Below are 16,326 nucleotides of genomic sequence, written 5' to 3'. Positions count from 1 at the left end.
CTTTGAGAGATAAGAACTCAGAGGAATTTCTGTCTGATGCACCCTGAGCCCTGAGTTAAAGCCCATCTGAAGCTAGGATAGCCATGACCTCCTCAACGACCCTACTTTTATGCTCATGGACCCCACTTTTCCTATGTCAGTGTGATCTGCAAACAATCCTGCTTTTTCCCTTTACAGGCAGTAAAGGACAGAGGAGTTCTGTGGTCTTTCAACTCTTATTAGTGGAGTGCTCAGTTTTCTAGAGGATTTCACCCTGTTTCTAATCCAGACTTATTTAAATTGATGACAGAAAAGTTATCAGTTCACTTTCAAATGAGTCCAGGAGGTGTTATAAGCACCCTAACCAACTACGCTATCTCTTGAACTAATTAATTAATAGACCGTGATTGGTCTAGTCTCCTCCTAAGAGTATCTGTGAAGGTCAAATGTAATTCTCAATCAGTTCTATCATTATGCCATATCGATTGTTCTTTCTCATTAGACAAAGCATTAATTTAGAGTTACAGTCTGAAGACAATAGATTTGTATTTTCTCTTTTAAGTGAAGGGCTCTGATATAAAGATCTTAACACACAGAGGCTGGGAGAGTTAACTGTTTCTGACATCATTTTTGCCCAACTGAATTGACTTTTCTGAATCTAAAATAGTATCTATCCATCTATCTATCTATTCATCCATCCATCTATCTATCTATCTATCTATCTATCTATCTATCTATCTATCTTTTAATCTATCTATTCCTTAAGGGAGCAAATCATCACTCAGATCACTGTGCTTTCTGCTTGCAAAAGGTTTTCTTGTGTGGCATACTCAATTCATCTATGACATTTTGGTGCCTTCCTGGAAAAGCTCAATTAAAAGCAAGGCCATCAAATAACCACCAGCCTTAGTGTCTTTTGGCAAGATGGTCCTTGATAATGTCTAATGTGTTTTCTAACTCTTACTGAAGGATGAAATGATGCAAAGAGTGTCTTTCGCATCTTATTAGCAACTACAGCGTAAGAAGCTATTGATTCAGCACACAAAGATCACCCACCAAACGATATGCTAAACGAGTCCAACAGTTATTTGTGCACGTTTTCTCCTTCTCACACTGTTCCACACTCAAGAATAAAAGATGAGGTTTCGCTAGGATCCCTTAACTGTGTGGCTCCTGAAAGATGAACGGGAGTTCCGACTAATTCTGTGTAACGTCAAGCAAGGGACATTTGATAAGCCGATTGTCGCCTATTTCAGCTCCAGCAGTACCTGCACCACTAGCCTGCACCAAACAGCAGAACTGGGGCGTTCCAGGAGGTTGGCGGAACGCAGACTTGAGTTGCGGGAGGGGCGGGGTCTGTGGTGGCGGGAGGCCGACTGCATCAAGGGTTCAGGCCCCGCCCTCCTCAGCTAGCCCCGCCCCGACAGACCACGCCCTCCCTGCTGTGCGGGCTAAGTCCAGTGAGGCTCCGCCCAGTCAGGCCCAGCCCTGCTCCGCCTCCTGCCTGCGAGTCTTGCTGGTCGCGACTTGGCAATTCCTGCTCGCAGGCTCTACCAGCCTTCCGGCCTGGGCATCCGCCGTTTCTTAGCCATGTCTCAGCACTTCTCCCTGGCCGCCTGCGACGTGGTCGGCTTCGACCTCGACCACACGCTGTGCCGCTACAACCTGCCCGAGAGCGCCCGGGTGAGTGGCGCGGGCAGCCCCAGTCGCACGGCCTCCACGGCGGCTGCGCAGTGTCCTAGGTCCCGGGGCGCTGGGCGGAAGTGTGCTTGCAGGGGCCCTGCGGTGCGGGAGGAGAAAGCCAGGGGCAAAAGATAGCACTAGACAGAGCTGGGAGGCCGGCTTCTGTGGCGCTGGAAAGGCGAGGTCAGGGCCTTTGGGTGTCATTTGCTGATCTTAGTCCCTGGTATTTCTTTCCAACTCTTCTGGGCACCAGCCGAGTGGGTACAGCCACTTGTTTTGGACTTCTAGAAAACATGGCTGCATCCTGCCTTTTGCCGCTCCAATAATCACTTGTCAGAGTTTAAGCACTGCAATCGGAGAGGTTGAGTAATATAATAGTATTGTGAGAAACACTGGCCGAAGTCATTAACGACTTAGACCTACTTTTGTCTTTACCAAGAGAAGAAAACGAGCATTTACTGTGCACCGCCTTGCTCTGTGCACTTTAAAATAAAGTTGCAATCTCAACAGATTCTACCCAGAATGTGTGAGGGGAGTAGATTGCTGTTTATAGACTTGTATCCTCATCTTAACTGCCCCGCTTTCTCTGACCCTTTGGCTTCACAAGACACTGAAGAATTAGTATTACAGTGAAAGATCTAGGCAGGACTCTGCAGCCAAATGACTTAGCTGGTTCGGGACACAAGCCACAAGGGTCTAGTTCTTTGACACTGGGCAGATAAACTGTGTTCCTTCTCAGTTTCCCCTGCAAGGGAGTGATGCGTGGTGCGTAGTGCTTGTCCCTGGTATGAAAAACAATTGTTTGCTATTTTGGTTTGCACCCAGAGTATTTGGGTAGTATTTGGTAGATCACTAGTGCAGGCAACAGCCAGGTCTCGTCAGTGCCCTACTTGGTAGGTACTCTAAAGTCAAAATACGGGTCCTGAACCACTCCTGTGTGTATTCTGCATACAGATGCTTAAAAAAAAAAGTTTGTGTTCCCTGCTGGTGTCACAGTCACATTAGGAGCCGATTTTGTGCGTGTGTGAGCATAAAACTTTCAGGATATGAGATCCACAAGATGCCCTACTGCAGGTTTTGAATCGCAGTGCTGTTTAAAGGCTGACAGCGGTACGCTGGCGAGTCTTTAATTATGCTTAGTATGGAAATCCTAAGTCTCAGGGTTCTGCGAACTGGGACATTCTTAGGGTCAGAGGTCAACCACACACAGGTAGGATCTTCTCAGTGGGCAGCAGCCTGTTAGAAAGATAATGTAAAGTTCTTTTCCATCCTTTTGGTGGAGGGCAATATTTGCTAAGTAAGGCTTGTTGCATGCTGCCTGCCCTGTGTCACCGCTTACAGTTTTCCTCAACCTGACTTCTCCAAATGCTCACCACAAGGTTCTAATATTTGCTAGTCACTCTTTGGAATCTTGCCCCAGAGCCTCCCGTCTTCTTAGCTCCAACCTGACTGATACTGTCTTCTGTGTCCCGAGCGTCCTGGGCTCAGTTCTTTATGATGAGGTTGGGGTTAAAGGACTGCAGTAAGTGAATATCACAGTCACTTTTTTCTTGTTGATGTGGTGTTGGTATACATGTGTATATGTATGTGTGGGTGTACTTCACATGTTAAGGTCAGAGGTCGATGTCAGATGCTCTCCATCTTTCTTTTGAGACAGTTTCTCTCAGTGAACCTGGATCATCCCATTTCAGCTAGACTGGCTGGCCAGCAAGCCTACTGGATCTGTCTTTCCCTGCATTCCCCTCTCCCTATGCGAATATGGATTCATTGTACTACACTGTATAGCCACTATTCCAAGGTGCATTGTGCTAACATGAAGAGGTTGTAAACTTGTCTTAGTGACTTTTCTCATTGCTGTGACCACCTACCTGACAAGAAGCAACTTAAGGAAGGATTTCTTTTGGTTCATTGTTTCTAAGGTTTGAATCCATCCTGGCAGTGCAGGCACAGCACCAGGACTTGAGGCATCTGGACACATTGTATCAATGGTCCGGGAGGAGAGAGAGAAAAATGTTGGTGCTCTGCTGGTTGTGTGCAGGCATTTTTGTAAACTGGAAATCTAAACTAATCTGAACTAATTTCCATTTCGGGGCATCGACTCATTTTCCAACACAGCAGGATTATAGGGTTGCCAGATTTAGCAAATTAAAACGCGGGGCACACAGATCAATTTAAATTTCAAAGTATAGAAGGAGTCCTAATTTTTGTGAACATCCAACTATTATATGGAACATGCTTATCAGAAAAAAAGAACTATTTGCTATTAATCTAACACTTAGGCTTACCTCGTCATTCTTTATTTGGCAAATTCTAGTGGAAACCAGCCCTGTGCTATGGGCTGGCAGGGTGGGAATATTTATACATCAGAAATTGGCAGGTTTTAAAATCAGTTTTGGTTTTAGTTTATGACTAGCACAGAAATTTGCCTATGTGCCAAGTATCTCTCTGTGCTTATCTTTAACTGCATGCCGACATTAGGTCTTGTAGGCAGGATCATCTCTCTCCCTCTCTCCCTCTCTCTCTCTCTCTCTCTCTCTCTCTCTCATGTATATATATATAAAGGATCACTTTCATGACTTAGAACTGTTGATACATAGTGGCACTGTTGGCCTGGGTGATGGTCACACTGCACTAGCTGGGAGCCATACTTAGTGTTTTTAATTGGCATTTAAGCAGAGAGCAGTTCTCTTTGACGAGAGTCTTTGCTTTCTCCATTCTCATTTTCCTGCACTCAGCCCCCACCACCCCAGCTGCAGCAGCCTGCAGGCCCTTGGTGTCTACACTTGGCTGATTCTCCGTTTCCCTGGGTTCACCCAGCTCTGCCTTGTCTTCCCTGGGTGTTGGTGTGTCACTGAACTTGGCTCACAGATTCAACCAGACCCCCTGACCAACAAACCTCTGGAGAGCTACCTTTCTCTGATCTTCAGGGCCAGCATTGCAACTGGGTGTCATGCTCAGATTTTAAATGGGTTCTAGGGATCTGAACCCAGGTCTTCTTGTGCAGCAGGCCCTTCACCCATAGTCATCTCCCCAACATCAGAATACTTATGAAAACTGGGTATTTTAATAAAAAATAAATAAAAAACACTGTTGTTGATAGATTTGCTCTATCTTGTGCTTGCTTCCAAAAGCTTGTCTTTTCCTTCTCACTTAGTTGCTCTCCTTTGTGTAGAGATTGCTTAGAGAAGTAAGAAATGCCTTGTGTCTGATAGAGACCTCATGCTTCCTCCTAACTCAACTGCCTGCTCAGGTGTATCTCACAGAGGATCCTCACGGCCCAGGCCTTTCTTGCCCTAATGGACCAGAGATAGGTAGAATGATATAATGTGTGTGCAGTGTGCTTATTGTGCTGGTAGCAGTCTAGTACAGTGCTTTTCAACCTTCCCAATATGACAACCCTTTGATACAGTTCATGTTGTGCTAATCCCCAACCATAAAATTGTTTTCATTTCTACTTCAGTTTGCTATTGCGGTGGGTTATAATGGAAATAGTTTTGGAGATAGAGATTTGCCAAAGGGGTCGAGACCCACATGTTGAGAATCACTGGTCTGTCACGTCTTAATGATGAGCTCCAATCCCTTAGGACCTGGGTATAAGATTAATACCTGTCTTTGCTTGTGTAGTTGTGTACTGACAATATAATTTCAGGGCTCTTTGGGGCTGACAAGTCACCCAGGTTCTACACTGCAGAACTTCACAATTATGGACACTGTCCTCCTACCTGGCCCCATCAGTGATTCCATTAGATTTTTTAGGTCTGTGAAATTAAGAATGAATAGTAAACTTTATAGCTAACTTCTCTTTTTGCTTCCCTTATTTGCAGCTCATTTATAACAGCTTTGCTCAGTTCTTAGTCAAGGAGAAAGGGTATGATAAAGAGTTGCTGACTCTGACCCCAGAGGACTGGGATTTCTGGTAAGTCCCCCATACACTCTTTCCATCTACCTCTCTGTGGCTTCTGATAAAATTTTACTGGTTACTCACCTGCAAAGGTGGACAGTGAAACATGAAATTAGTCAAAGGACAAAATAACTTTTACTCTATGAGTTTTGTGTTTAATGAATTAAAATATTGTACTTTAAATAGTTTAGACTTTATTTAATACGAAAATGAACTTTCAGCTTGTGACTACTTGTAGGATATTTTTATGTAATTCCAGTCAGTCACAGGCTAGGAGGATGAAGGGATACTAACAACTACAGTTTATATCTTTGCAAAAAGGTTTGTTTTATTATTAAGACTCATGAAAGAGGAGTCCTCATGTTTACACAAGTGACTGAATTGGGACATTTGGATAAATATTCCTTTCTGATTCTTATTGTTCATTCCCTTCCTGGTTTATGATTTTCAGCTTCTTTGCCTTTCGTCCTCATTTAAACAGCAAAAAAGAAGCAAGAAAGCTCAATTAATTTAAATTATTTAGTTTATGGAAGTGTGGCAGCATGTGCATGCAAGTATGATATAGTTCTGGCTACCTAAAGCTGGAGGCAGGAGGATGCCATTTAGAGTTAGTTTGGCAGCATAGAAAATCCCTGTCTCTTACTTAAGATTGGAAAGAGGGCTCAGTCAGGAATGTGCATGCAAGAGGACCTGGGTTCAATCCTTCAGAGCCCATATAAACAGAAGGACCTGGTGCCTCCCAAGGCTCAAGGGTCACTGCAAAAAGAGAGGGTGAAAAGATCGTAGAAGGTAAAGGTAGTGAGTGACTGCGAGGGAACTGTTCTCAGGACAGAACAGGGTAATTGCACTTACTAACTCACAGAGGTGGTAACAGCATGTACATGTCCTGGCTAAGTTCAAGCCATATAAAATCCAAGTGTGGAGCAGTATGATGGGCACCAACTCCCACCCTTAGCTGAGGAGCAAGTGACAACTGTGGCTTCTGGGAAAAGGAAACTTCAGTCTTCAAGGATGGGGCCCCTGAGAGGCTACCCGTGTACCAGTAGAAATAGGTAGTGACAGTTCTGAGTGGACACATGCCCGCGCGCGCACGCACACACACAAACATGAAGTTGGGAGGAAATAGTAGGGAGGACGTGGAAGACGTGGAGTGTGGAGAAAGGGGAGTGTGGCCGGTGCACACTGAACATGTATGTGCACAGAATTTTTAAATGAAGAAAGGGGTGGAGGGAGGGAAGAGAGGATGAGTGCAATCACTCCTCTGTAATCCCAGTACTAGGGAGACAGAAACAGAGGGATCCCAGGGCCTTCATGTCCAGTCAGCCTCGCCAACCATGAGCAGGTTCAGTGACAGATACTGTGTTGAAAAGTAAGGTGAGGGGGAAGCAGCCTTACCAGGCCACAGAGGAAGACAATGTAGCCAGTCCTGATGAGACCTGATAGGCTAGGGTCAGATAGAAGGGGAAGAGGACCTCCCCTATCAGTGGACTGGGCGAGGGGCATGGAAGGAGATGAGGAAGAGAGGGTGGGATTGGGACAGAAGGAAGACGAGGGCTACAGCTGGGATACAAAGTGAATAAATTGTACTAAATAAGTAAAAATAAATAAGGAACTCAAGAATTTAAAAAGAAAAATTTATAAAAGAAAAGTAAGCTAGAGAGATGGGACACCTGACATCGGCCTCTGGTTTGCACCACACACAGGCATACACATGTGAACACACGTGAGAACATGTATGCAGAATACATACAAATTAATTAAAAATAACTATCATTTAGATTATAGTTAAAAATACATGCAGAGTGATCAAGCATTCTGCATCATGCTTAAATTTGTCTTTTGACACAGTCTTTCTATCCTGAGAAGTAACAGCTCTGACCATGTGAAATTATTGTTTCTTAAAGTTTTGACTATGAATAAAGGTAATGACCACAAGTTTTTAACCTTGCTGTTTGCCAGCAATTATGCTGCTGTTATTATTCATAATGTGAATCTATACACTTCTCTCCAGATCCCACAAGTCTTTTATAATAACCTAGAGCTTAGTATTTGACCTTTTTTTTTTTTTTTCTGGTTTTTAGTAATATACCTTGCCCAGAAGGTGAGTTTTTATAAGTAGAACTATGTGGAGGTATGTTAGAAACAGCAAAGAAAACACCCTGGCAAAGATGTCAGTTTGTGTATTCTAAATGTGTATGGATATATATATATATATGTGTGTGTGTGTGTGTGTGTGTGTGTGTGTATTCATGAGCATGTTTCTGTTTGTAAGTGGTTTAGTTTTATTTTTATTCGTGTGTGTGTGTGTGTGTGTGTGTGTGTGTGTGTGTGTTGTGAAGGTCAGGGGTCAAATTTCAGGAGTCTGTTCTCTCTTCCACCATGGATCTGAGGATTAAACTCAGGTTATCAGCTTTGTTCAACAATCATTTTTACCCACTGAACCATTTCAGCTGCCCATGTGCTTTAGATAATGGACATTGCATATTTTAAAAAGATACGGGATAATCTTCATTTAGTATTTTCTCTTCTGAGTTGTGTCCTTCTTTTACAAAGACTTTATAAGCTGACCGTGCTAGCCTTTGCCTTCTGGGCAGTTTTCTATGTGTACATGTTTTTAAGTGATACTTAATGTTATAGTTTCTGTATGTGCTCTCTCATTGATTAACATATCCTTTGTTTACTTGACAAAAATCTCTTTAACATTGTAACATTTAATAATGCAGATTTTTTTTTCTTTGAGATTAACTAATATATGATATGACTGATAATCAGACTTTCCATTTTAGTTGCAAGGGTTTGGCATTGGATCTGGAAGATGGGACCTTCATTAAGCTTGCGGCTGATGGCACTGTGCTCAGGTAATTCAATTTAATTGTGGTCAGAGTCTCACTCCTTCCAAGACACTTTATTACTAGTGTATAGTCCTTAAGCTACAAGATGGAGTTATTATTTTAGTCAGTCAGATGACAGATAATAGCTCTGTATTACTTTTAACTTCTTAGAAGTATTTGCAGGAAATACAGTAGAAATAACAAGCCTACCTTTTTCTTCAGAAGTTGGTGGATATTGCACTGTTTGCCTTTACTTAAGTACTTAGACTAACATCAGGGATTCTTTGATTAAAGGAGATGCTGCTGGACACTGGGTAGCGGTTGGTGGTCTGTGTAGACCCTTTTAGGCCGTACTTACTTCCATCCTGAAGGGTTCCTTCTGGACTGCATCAGCCCCACACTCTGGTTCTCATTTCACCCCTCCTCTGAGTGCACACAGTCCTCTCAGGAGTTGACCCGGGTGTGAGCAGCAGTTGGTGCGAAGCTGCTACTGAGTCTTACGGAGAGTACTGTGGAGTGAGGATCCACCCCGCCACGTGTTAACCCTGTAGTCATGCCAACATGACAGCACTGGCACTCTGTTCTTATTTACACCCATTTGTTCAGGATCGAAGAAGGCTCGATACGGAACCCTGTAGGCACTCCCTCTTTTGGTACTTTTGATCCATCATTTGTTTTGTAATCAGGTTGCTTTCCTGTATCCCCCAGCTTCTAAAAGGAACAGGGATGACCTTGTCTCTGATTGTTTTCTCATTTATTTGCCTAATTTTTTTCAAGCAGAGTGGGTATAGTGTGGTGTGTATATGTGTATATGCAAGTACTCTGTCCATGACCTTTAATTCTGTAAGTCTGTGATCAGGATGCTAATAGTCTTGGCAATCTTCAGTCCTTCTCTAGTTGCTAATTTCTGTCCAGTCCCTGTCTCTCTCAATTCAACTTCTGAATAACCTGAAGATCCTCTTTTACTCTTTCACGTTTTATCTCCTTGCTCCTACACAGAAGATTCTGTCTGCTCTTGATTGCCTGTAGGAGCCATCCACCTTGATGCATAGCATTCTGAAGTCTCTACCTTTAAAGAAAAGAACTTCCTGTGTATTCTTCCTCACCTGTTCTTCCTTTATTTTTTCATTTTCCCCTTCAGATTATTTTCTAACTAAAAGGAAATACACTCTTGTGTTTCCTTACTGATCTATTTTAATAACAACTGTCTACCTACTGTATGGTGAGAGTCACCTAGCAAAGCTGTAATGAAGCAAAAGTAGCATTTTGAGCCTAGAACCTTGCTATTTCTGTGTCCTGTTCTGTTTGGCACGTTACTCTGGCTTCTGCTTGCCAGCATGATGCCAATGTGTTTGTTGATCCAATGTCTGTGTCCTTGTTTGGGCAAGTTGTCTACCTTGTTGGACAGATTGACCCTTGGTGCCAGGTGCCTGCCACTCCTGTGTACCTGATGTGGCTCATGTTCTAACCTGCTCTTCCTCCCTGCTGCCAAAGTCACCCTCCCCACCCGGTCTACAATGATGTCTCCTAATTGTTCCAGTTGGATGATATGTATTTTGTTCTTGCTGTGTGTGTGTATATACATGTTACTAGTGATAGAATCCAGGGCCACACACATGCTAGACTAATTTCCTATCACCCAGTCTACATCCCCAGTGCTTTTGTTTTCCTTTTATGTCTAAGACAAGGTCTATCAAGTTTTCCCAAATGACTTTGAACTTGTGGGCCTCTGGCCTTACCCTCTGGAGGAGCTGGGGTTTCAAGCACGTGCCACTGTGCTGGCTTTGTTTCATCTTTTGATGACACTGCAGCTTCTCTAGGAAAGGGCAGGTTCTTCTGCAGCAGTGACCTTGCATAGGGCAACTGCTCCTTACTTGATAGTGGATAGACTAAATGTGGAAGAGCCAGAGCTGTGGTAGAAATCCCTGAGTATCCAGACAATGGCCTATGAACTGGTTGACTTTTACTTCAGTTGCTTAGGCAAATGTTTCCTGTCTTAAGTGTGTAGTACCTTGGTTGTTATGCTATGACTATAAAGGCTTGTAGAATCCCAGACCTGTAGAGATCAATCCAGTTGAAAACCAGCAACACAAAAAAGAAAAACAGTAGGTGGGCATGGTGGCCCATAGTTAGCACTCAAGAGGCTGAGTCAGGAGGATCACAGGTTTGAGGCCAGCCTGCACTATATGCCTAGATCCTATCTCAAGAAAAAAGAAAAACAAAACTGTGTTAATTCCAGTGAGATCGGGGATCAGTAGTCTCAGCGTCATTGAGGAGGCAGTCAAGAGAACTGCCAGTGAGCTCTGCAGTCCTCTCTTCACAGGGCAAGCCACGGCACCAAGATGATGACTCCAGAGGCGCTGAGCGAGGCCTATGGCAAGAATGAGTGGAGGCACTGTATGTCAGATAAACGCTGTGCGTCCAGCGCTGACATTCCTTGCTGCTCAGGTAGGGTTCCTCCACCGCCCACTCTGTGTCACTTTTCACCTTACACCAGCAATGTGAGGACACAGAGAAGAACCTCTGTTCCTCTGGCCAAGCAAGATGTCCAGAGGGATGGCTTTGTCTGTATAGCACTGGAATGAATTGTTTTTCTGGTGTGTCTGGTTTCTTTTTGGCAATGATTCAGGGCATACTTACATTCCATGTTTCTACTGTTGTAATGAAGCTTTCGTCAGAGTAAGAAGATGATGCTGAGGATGATGTATCCCTTAGCTGGACCTAGCTCTTTATGCGGGAGTTACAAGCTCCATCCTCGGTTTCCCGCTCTCCCATGCCTGCACTTCCACTGTCTGGCACTCCTGTTTCCTAGATTCTGCTTCCTTACTGAGAGCCCAGTCTCCTGCCTCTGATTTTTATTTTAAAATGGTTCCACGTGTTCTTCTCAAGTCTTGCAAAGAGCTTACCAAAGCTAAACATGAAGCAGGATTTTGGAAATTATTTACTGATCTAGGCATTCGTGGATTGATTTGAAGTGGTTAAGATCTTTTTATGGCCAAGGAGTCCTCATGAAAATTATGCTGTTTCTCTGTACTCTGTGCCTTAACCTTCTGCTCTTTCTACCACACTGCAGTGTTAAAATGCACTATTTCCCTTTCAGACATGTGATAACCAGAACTGTTGTGTGGCCTTGTTATATTTGCCACCTTTGGGGATATTTTATTTAAGTCTTTCTGGTGGGTTGAAAGCATTAGAGAATATGAGAGTTTTTGACAAATAAGTGGGTAAGGAAACAAAACTTTGCCTTAGAGTTCAGTATAGGATGCTTTTCAGTAGAGGAAGCAAATAGTTTCCTTCCCAAGTAATGGTAATGTCCTGTTGTCTCTGGCTGGGAATATTGCTCACTGGTAGAGTGTGCCTAGTTTGAATGAAGTTGCAAGTTCAATTCCCAGGAGAAAAAAAAAAGGTTCTTCCCTTTCCCAAGGAAAGCTAAGCTCATAGCTAGGTGTTTCACTTGGGAGTTCATTCAAAATCTTGAATATTTTTAAAAGTAAAATATTCTGCAGCTATGAGAAAGAGCAGGCGCCCAGGTATGCAAGACTCATTTGTTTACCATGTTCCCGCCAAAGGGCATTGTTTCTTTGAATCAGCAGCTTCTCCTGATTCATTTCCTCATAAGCATCTTGGTGATTTTGGAATTAGTCTAATCTTACCTGGTTTGTTGGGCAGAGTTGCTATCCAGGTGTGCAGAGCCTGGGATGTCAGACTTTGATACACAGTAAAGGCCCATCTCCTTTAAAAGTAAAACTTTTTAAGTGCCTGTGCACTTAAAACCAGAGGAGGATGACAAGACACCCCAGAGCTGGAGCTGGAGTTATAGGTGTTTGGTTGGAACCAGCATGAGTGCTGGGATGCAAACTCAGGTCCTCTGGAAGAATGGCACATGCTCTTAACCTCTGAGCCTTCTCTCATTCCTCAAATAAAATTTTTAAGTACAGAGAAGTATGAAGAAAAAAGGTCCAGTGGTTCTATAGTGCAATTCAACTATCCTTACATTAAAATACAGTCAGACCGGGGAGAAGGGAGGGGTTTATGGGGAGATACAAAGTGAATAAAGTGTAACTAATTAAAAAAAAGAAAAAAAAAATACAGTCAGATCAGCCAGGTGTAGTGGCACATGCCTATAATTTCAATACTCATGGAAGCAGAGGCAAGCGGATCTCTTTGAGTTCAAGGCCAGCCTGGTCTGCAAAGTCAGCCCAGGATAGTCAAGGCTACACAGAGAAACCCTGTCTCAAAACAAAACAAAAACAAAAAAAACAAAAAACAGCATCTGGCTGGTAAAATTAAATATTTTAAAAATAAGGAACGAGGGACTGTGGATTTCACTGAGATTCCTGGGGAGATTGAGGGGTCCATTTCACTGGCTTGGTAGTTGAGCTGGCCATCTGAGCTACCAGGTTCCAGGGTCTTTGGGAGAAAGCATGTGACTTTTGTTATAACTGTTGTGAGATGCTGCTTAGCAGTACAGCTGGAGTCAAATGTTGGGTCACAGCAATGTGACATGGACCATCAGAAGTGTTGCCTAAGACATAGAAATCCAAAGGTGACAGATGTGCCAAGGAAAGGCTTGGATTTTACCCCAGGGCCATACAGAGGAAACCTTAATCCTTTTCTCCCATGACTGTGGAGTATCCTTGTCCGGTACTCTTGAGTTTTTCTGATTCCAGCCACTATACACTCACATGATACGAGTTTTGTTCCTGTCATCACCCTGATGTTCTCCTGTTTTCCTATTTTTTTTTTCTGAAATAGCATAAAAGTTGAATGTAGTCTTTAGCTGGGTTATTATTATTTAGCTCAGGTATTAGGGCAGTTTATGGAGAACATTTCCTAGGACTCTAATGTTAGATTATTTGACTGTTTTAAAATTTGGTGAAATTTATAACATCTTACGGCTTCTTCACATTACATTTTATAGTGATAATATATTCTGTTTTCGAGGTTATATGTTTTGCAATAAATATGTATTAATAAAATGTTTAGCTTACATATGTCATGTTTCAACTTTCATTTAGTGTCATTAGTGCTTAAACATTCCTCAAATGGTGACTATGGGGACTGGAGAGATGGCTTGGCAGTTAAGCACTTATTCTAGCAGAGGACTCGGGTTCAGTTCCCAGAGCCCACATGGCAGGTCACAACTCTCTGTAACTCCAGTTCCAGGCACCAGGCACCCATGTATTGAAAATGCTCAGACACTCCCAATTTAGAAAAAAAAAAAAAGTAAAATATGGGAAAAAGAGTAGCCTGTAGTAATGCCAATTTGAGTTCAAATGGGTCTTTTCACTGGAATTACTATAGAAAGTTCTCTCCAAATCCAGCTAAAAGTATCAATGTGCAATGCATTGCTCAGGGACAAATGTAACTCCAGTAAAATGTGCTCCTGATAAAAATTAAAAAGGCTAGGCAGCATCTGAGTTCAGTCCCCAGAAGTCACATTTAAAAACACAGGCATGGTGCCACATGCGCTTGCAATCCCGGTGCTTGGAAGTGGGAACACGTGGAATCCTGATGTTCCGAAAAACAAATGGCAGCTGGTGCCTGAGGAGCTGCACTGGCTGACATCCGGCCTCCGCTTGCAGATGCACGCCACCACACACTCACGCCTCTTCCGCTGACTCCAACACGCAGAACAACGTAACGTGGAGGCTTTTCAGATAATTAAGTGAGCATTCAGACCCTCTTCAGACACGTTTCTCTTGTTTTCCACGGGCAGGAGGCATTGATTTTGTCTGTCTGTTTGTTTGTTTTAGGGAAGTGTTATTTTTATGATAACTACTTTGACCTGCCAGGGGCTCTTCTGTGCGCCAGAGTGGTGGACTCTTTGACAAAGGTGAGTGGGCACTCGGTTTATAAACAACAACCAAACTGTATTTAGTCATAAGTATGAAGACTTAATTATGTGTAACTTTTGAGTTGAGATCTCACTTTGTTTTCTTTGGGTGGTTTCAGAGGTGACTGAGTAAGCAAACATGGTGAATCTGGTAAAAAATATTTTTGGAAAATTAAATAATAGTACCCATTAAAAAAAAAAATGTTGCGTCAGAAAAAAGTCACCCTTTTCTCCAGCAGGGGTCGTAAAAGTCTAGAAAAAGGAAACAGAAAACATGCTCTGGATAAATGTATTTTTGCTTTCATTAGCAGATTAAAAGTACAGGTAATTAAGAAAAATTCCATGTGTCGTTATGTATTCCAAATACCAACCTAGAAGCATGAAACAAGTTTTTTAATCATTTGCTTTGTGCCTGCCCAGAAAAAGTAAAACTATTAATTTGACAATTTATACTTAGCCTAAAAACCTACAAACAAAACTTGTTTTACATGCCAGTATTTCTTTTATTTTTGGCTACATTGTCTTTTAAAATCATAATGAAGTATACAAGTGGCTTATTATTAAAAAGAGAATTACAGTCATGCATCCGTGAAAGTTTTTGTTGAGCAGGAGAGAAGTTTGGTTTGGTTTGGTGCTGGGGATTTTTGTAAGGGCCTAGAGTATGCAAGCATATCACCACTGAGGTAAATCCTAAGCATTGTGGGTTTTATTAGTATGAAATGGAGTCTTAAACCAAGAGGGGTGGGGAGTATCAAATCTTCCCCTCCCCTCAGGCCTGGGGATCAAACCCAAGTCCTTCTGCTTCCAGGCAAGGGCTCTACGCTGAACTACATCCAAGGTCATCAGTCTTTTGTAGTTTGTAACATTCATAATTATACATAAATATGTAATAGTCTTTTTTTGTATAAAAAGAAGACACTATTAATGTTTCTATGAAGTAAAGGGCTGTAGAGTTGCATAGTTGGATGTAAACTCTCTGGTAGCGTGGAAAAGTCTCCATAAGATGATTTCCATTTTGGATTTAGCACCTAACTCATCCTGCTGTGGTGACTTAGTGACATGTATGTTGAAATGCAGTGGAAGTGGACACTGAATTCTGAACTAACCTGCTTTGGGCCCTGTAGTACCATCATGCATTAAATAACACATTCTATTATTTCAGAAGCGAGAGCACTTTGTACATTTCTTGTACAGTTAGACATCCTGTAGCTTTAGGCTGTATGAGTAGACATTTTCCCCTTAGTTGGGTTTTGTGAACTGCATTAATATTTAGTCATATTTATTTGTGTGTTGACTTGTACGGGTGATTTTTAAGGAATATTTCTGTATTAATCTGTCATGTTTTCCAAAACCTGAATTTCTAAAGTCGATACACATAATGATTTGCTGTACCTTGCCACTATGCTTAGAAACAGAACTACTACACTTGTTACATTTGGAAATTTCTTTTTTTAGCAGAACAGAGGTCAAAAAACATTTGATTTTTGGAAGGATGTAGTTGCTGGTATACAACACAATTTTAAAATGTCAGCCTTTAAGGGTGAGTAACGTGAAGAGAGGCTTCCTGGTAGAGGTTTGTTAAACGCCCCGTGTCTACTGAACTAGATAGATGCTTTTGCTGTATTTCTTACATGGGATTTATCCTGGTAAAAATGTTTGCTATAATATTAGTTCTGGTACTTGTGTTCATATCTGTTCTGTGGTTGTAGTTGTCAGGAGTCTGAGCAAGCCTGGTCAGCTGCCTTCATATGTCTCCCAAAGCAGTTCTCCTGGACTGGAGGATGGTCCCCAGAATAAAAGCCCCAGTCCTTGTTTCCTGATTGAGCTGGAGACACCTGTAACCCTCAGTGTAGTCGTGATAGAGAGACGGATAATGTGCGTACTGTTACAATTTCCATTCTCGTTGTAAGGACTAGGAGTGCTTGATGCAGAATGGGAGCAGAGCTACTGCACCTCAAGCTAGGGCTTTTAGTTTTCCTCTGCAGATTTACAGAGTCTGATTCCAAGGAGTGAATAGCCTTTGTGTTATGTTGCCCTAGTGGTTGAGTCAGACTGGCTTGGTTAACATGTGAGCTGATGGATGCTAATCAACAGGA

At 42.5% G+C, this 16,326-nt stretch overlaps 1 protein-coding gene across 1 annotated transcript in view; it reads left to right on the top strand.

Annotated features, from left to right (window-relative positions):
- Positions 1-1,445: 1,445 nt before the first annotated feature.
- Positions 1,446-16,326, top strand: part of Nt5dc1 (5'-nucleotidase domain containing 1) — a 103,957-nt gene continuing 89,076 nt past the window's right edge. The window contains 6 exon segments of the mRNA XM_021658926.2: positions 1,446-1,662; positions 5,487-5,578; positions 8,350-8,421; positions 10,718-10,842; positions 14,151-14,230; positions 15,686-15,770. Coding sequence (XP_021514601.1) covers positions 1,570-1,662; positions 5,487-5,578; positions 8,350-8,421; positions 10,718-10,842; positions 14,151-14,230; positions 15,686-15,770 — 547 coding nt within the window. The 5' untranslated portion in view covers positions 1,446-1,569.

Source organism: Meriones unguiculatus, chromosome 20 (genome assembly GCF_030254825.1).
Source record: "Meriones unguiculatus strain TT.TT164.6M chromosome 20, Bangor_MerUng_6.1, whole genome shotgun sequence".
In the NCBI taxonomy this organism is placed as follows: domain Eukaryota; kingdom Metazoa; phylum Chordata; class Mammalia; order Rodentia; family Muridae; genus Meriones; species Meriones unguiculatus.
The sequence above is the reverse complement of the archived record's forward strand: the minus strand, read 5'-3'. Positions and strand labels throughout refer to the sequence as shown.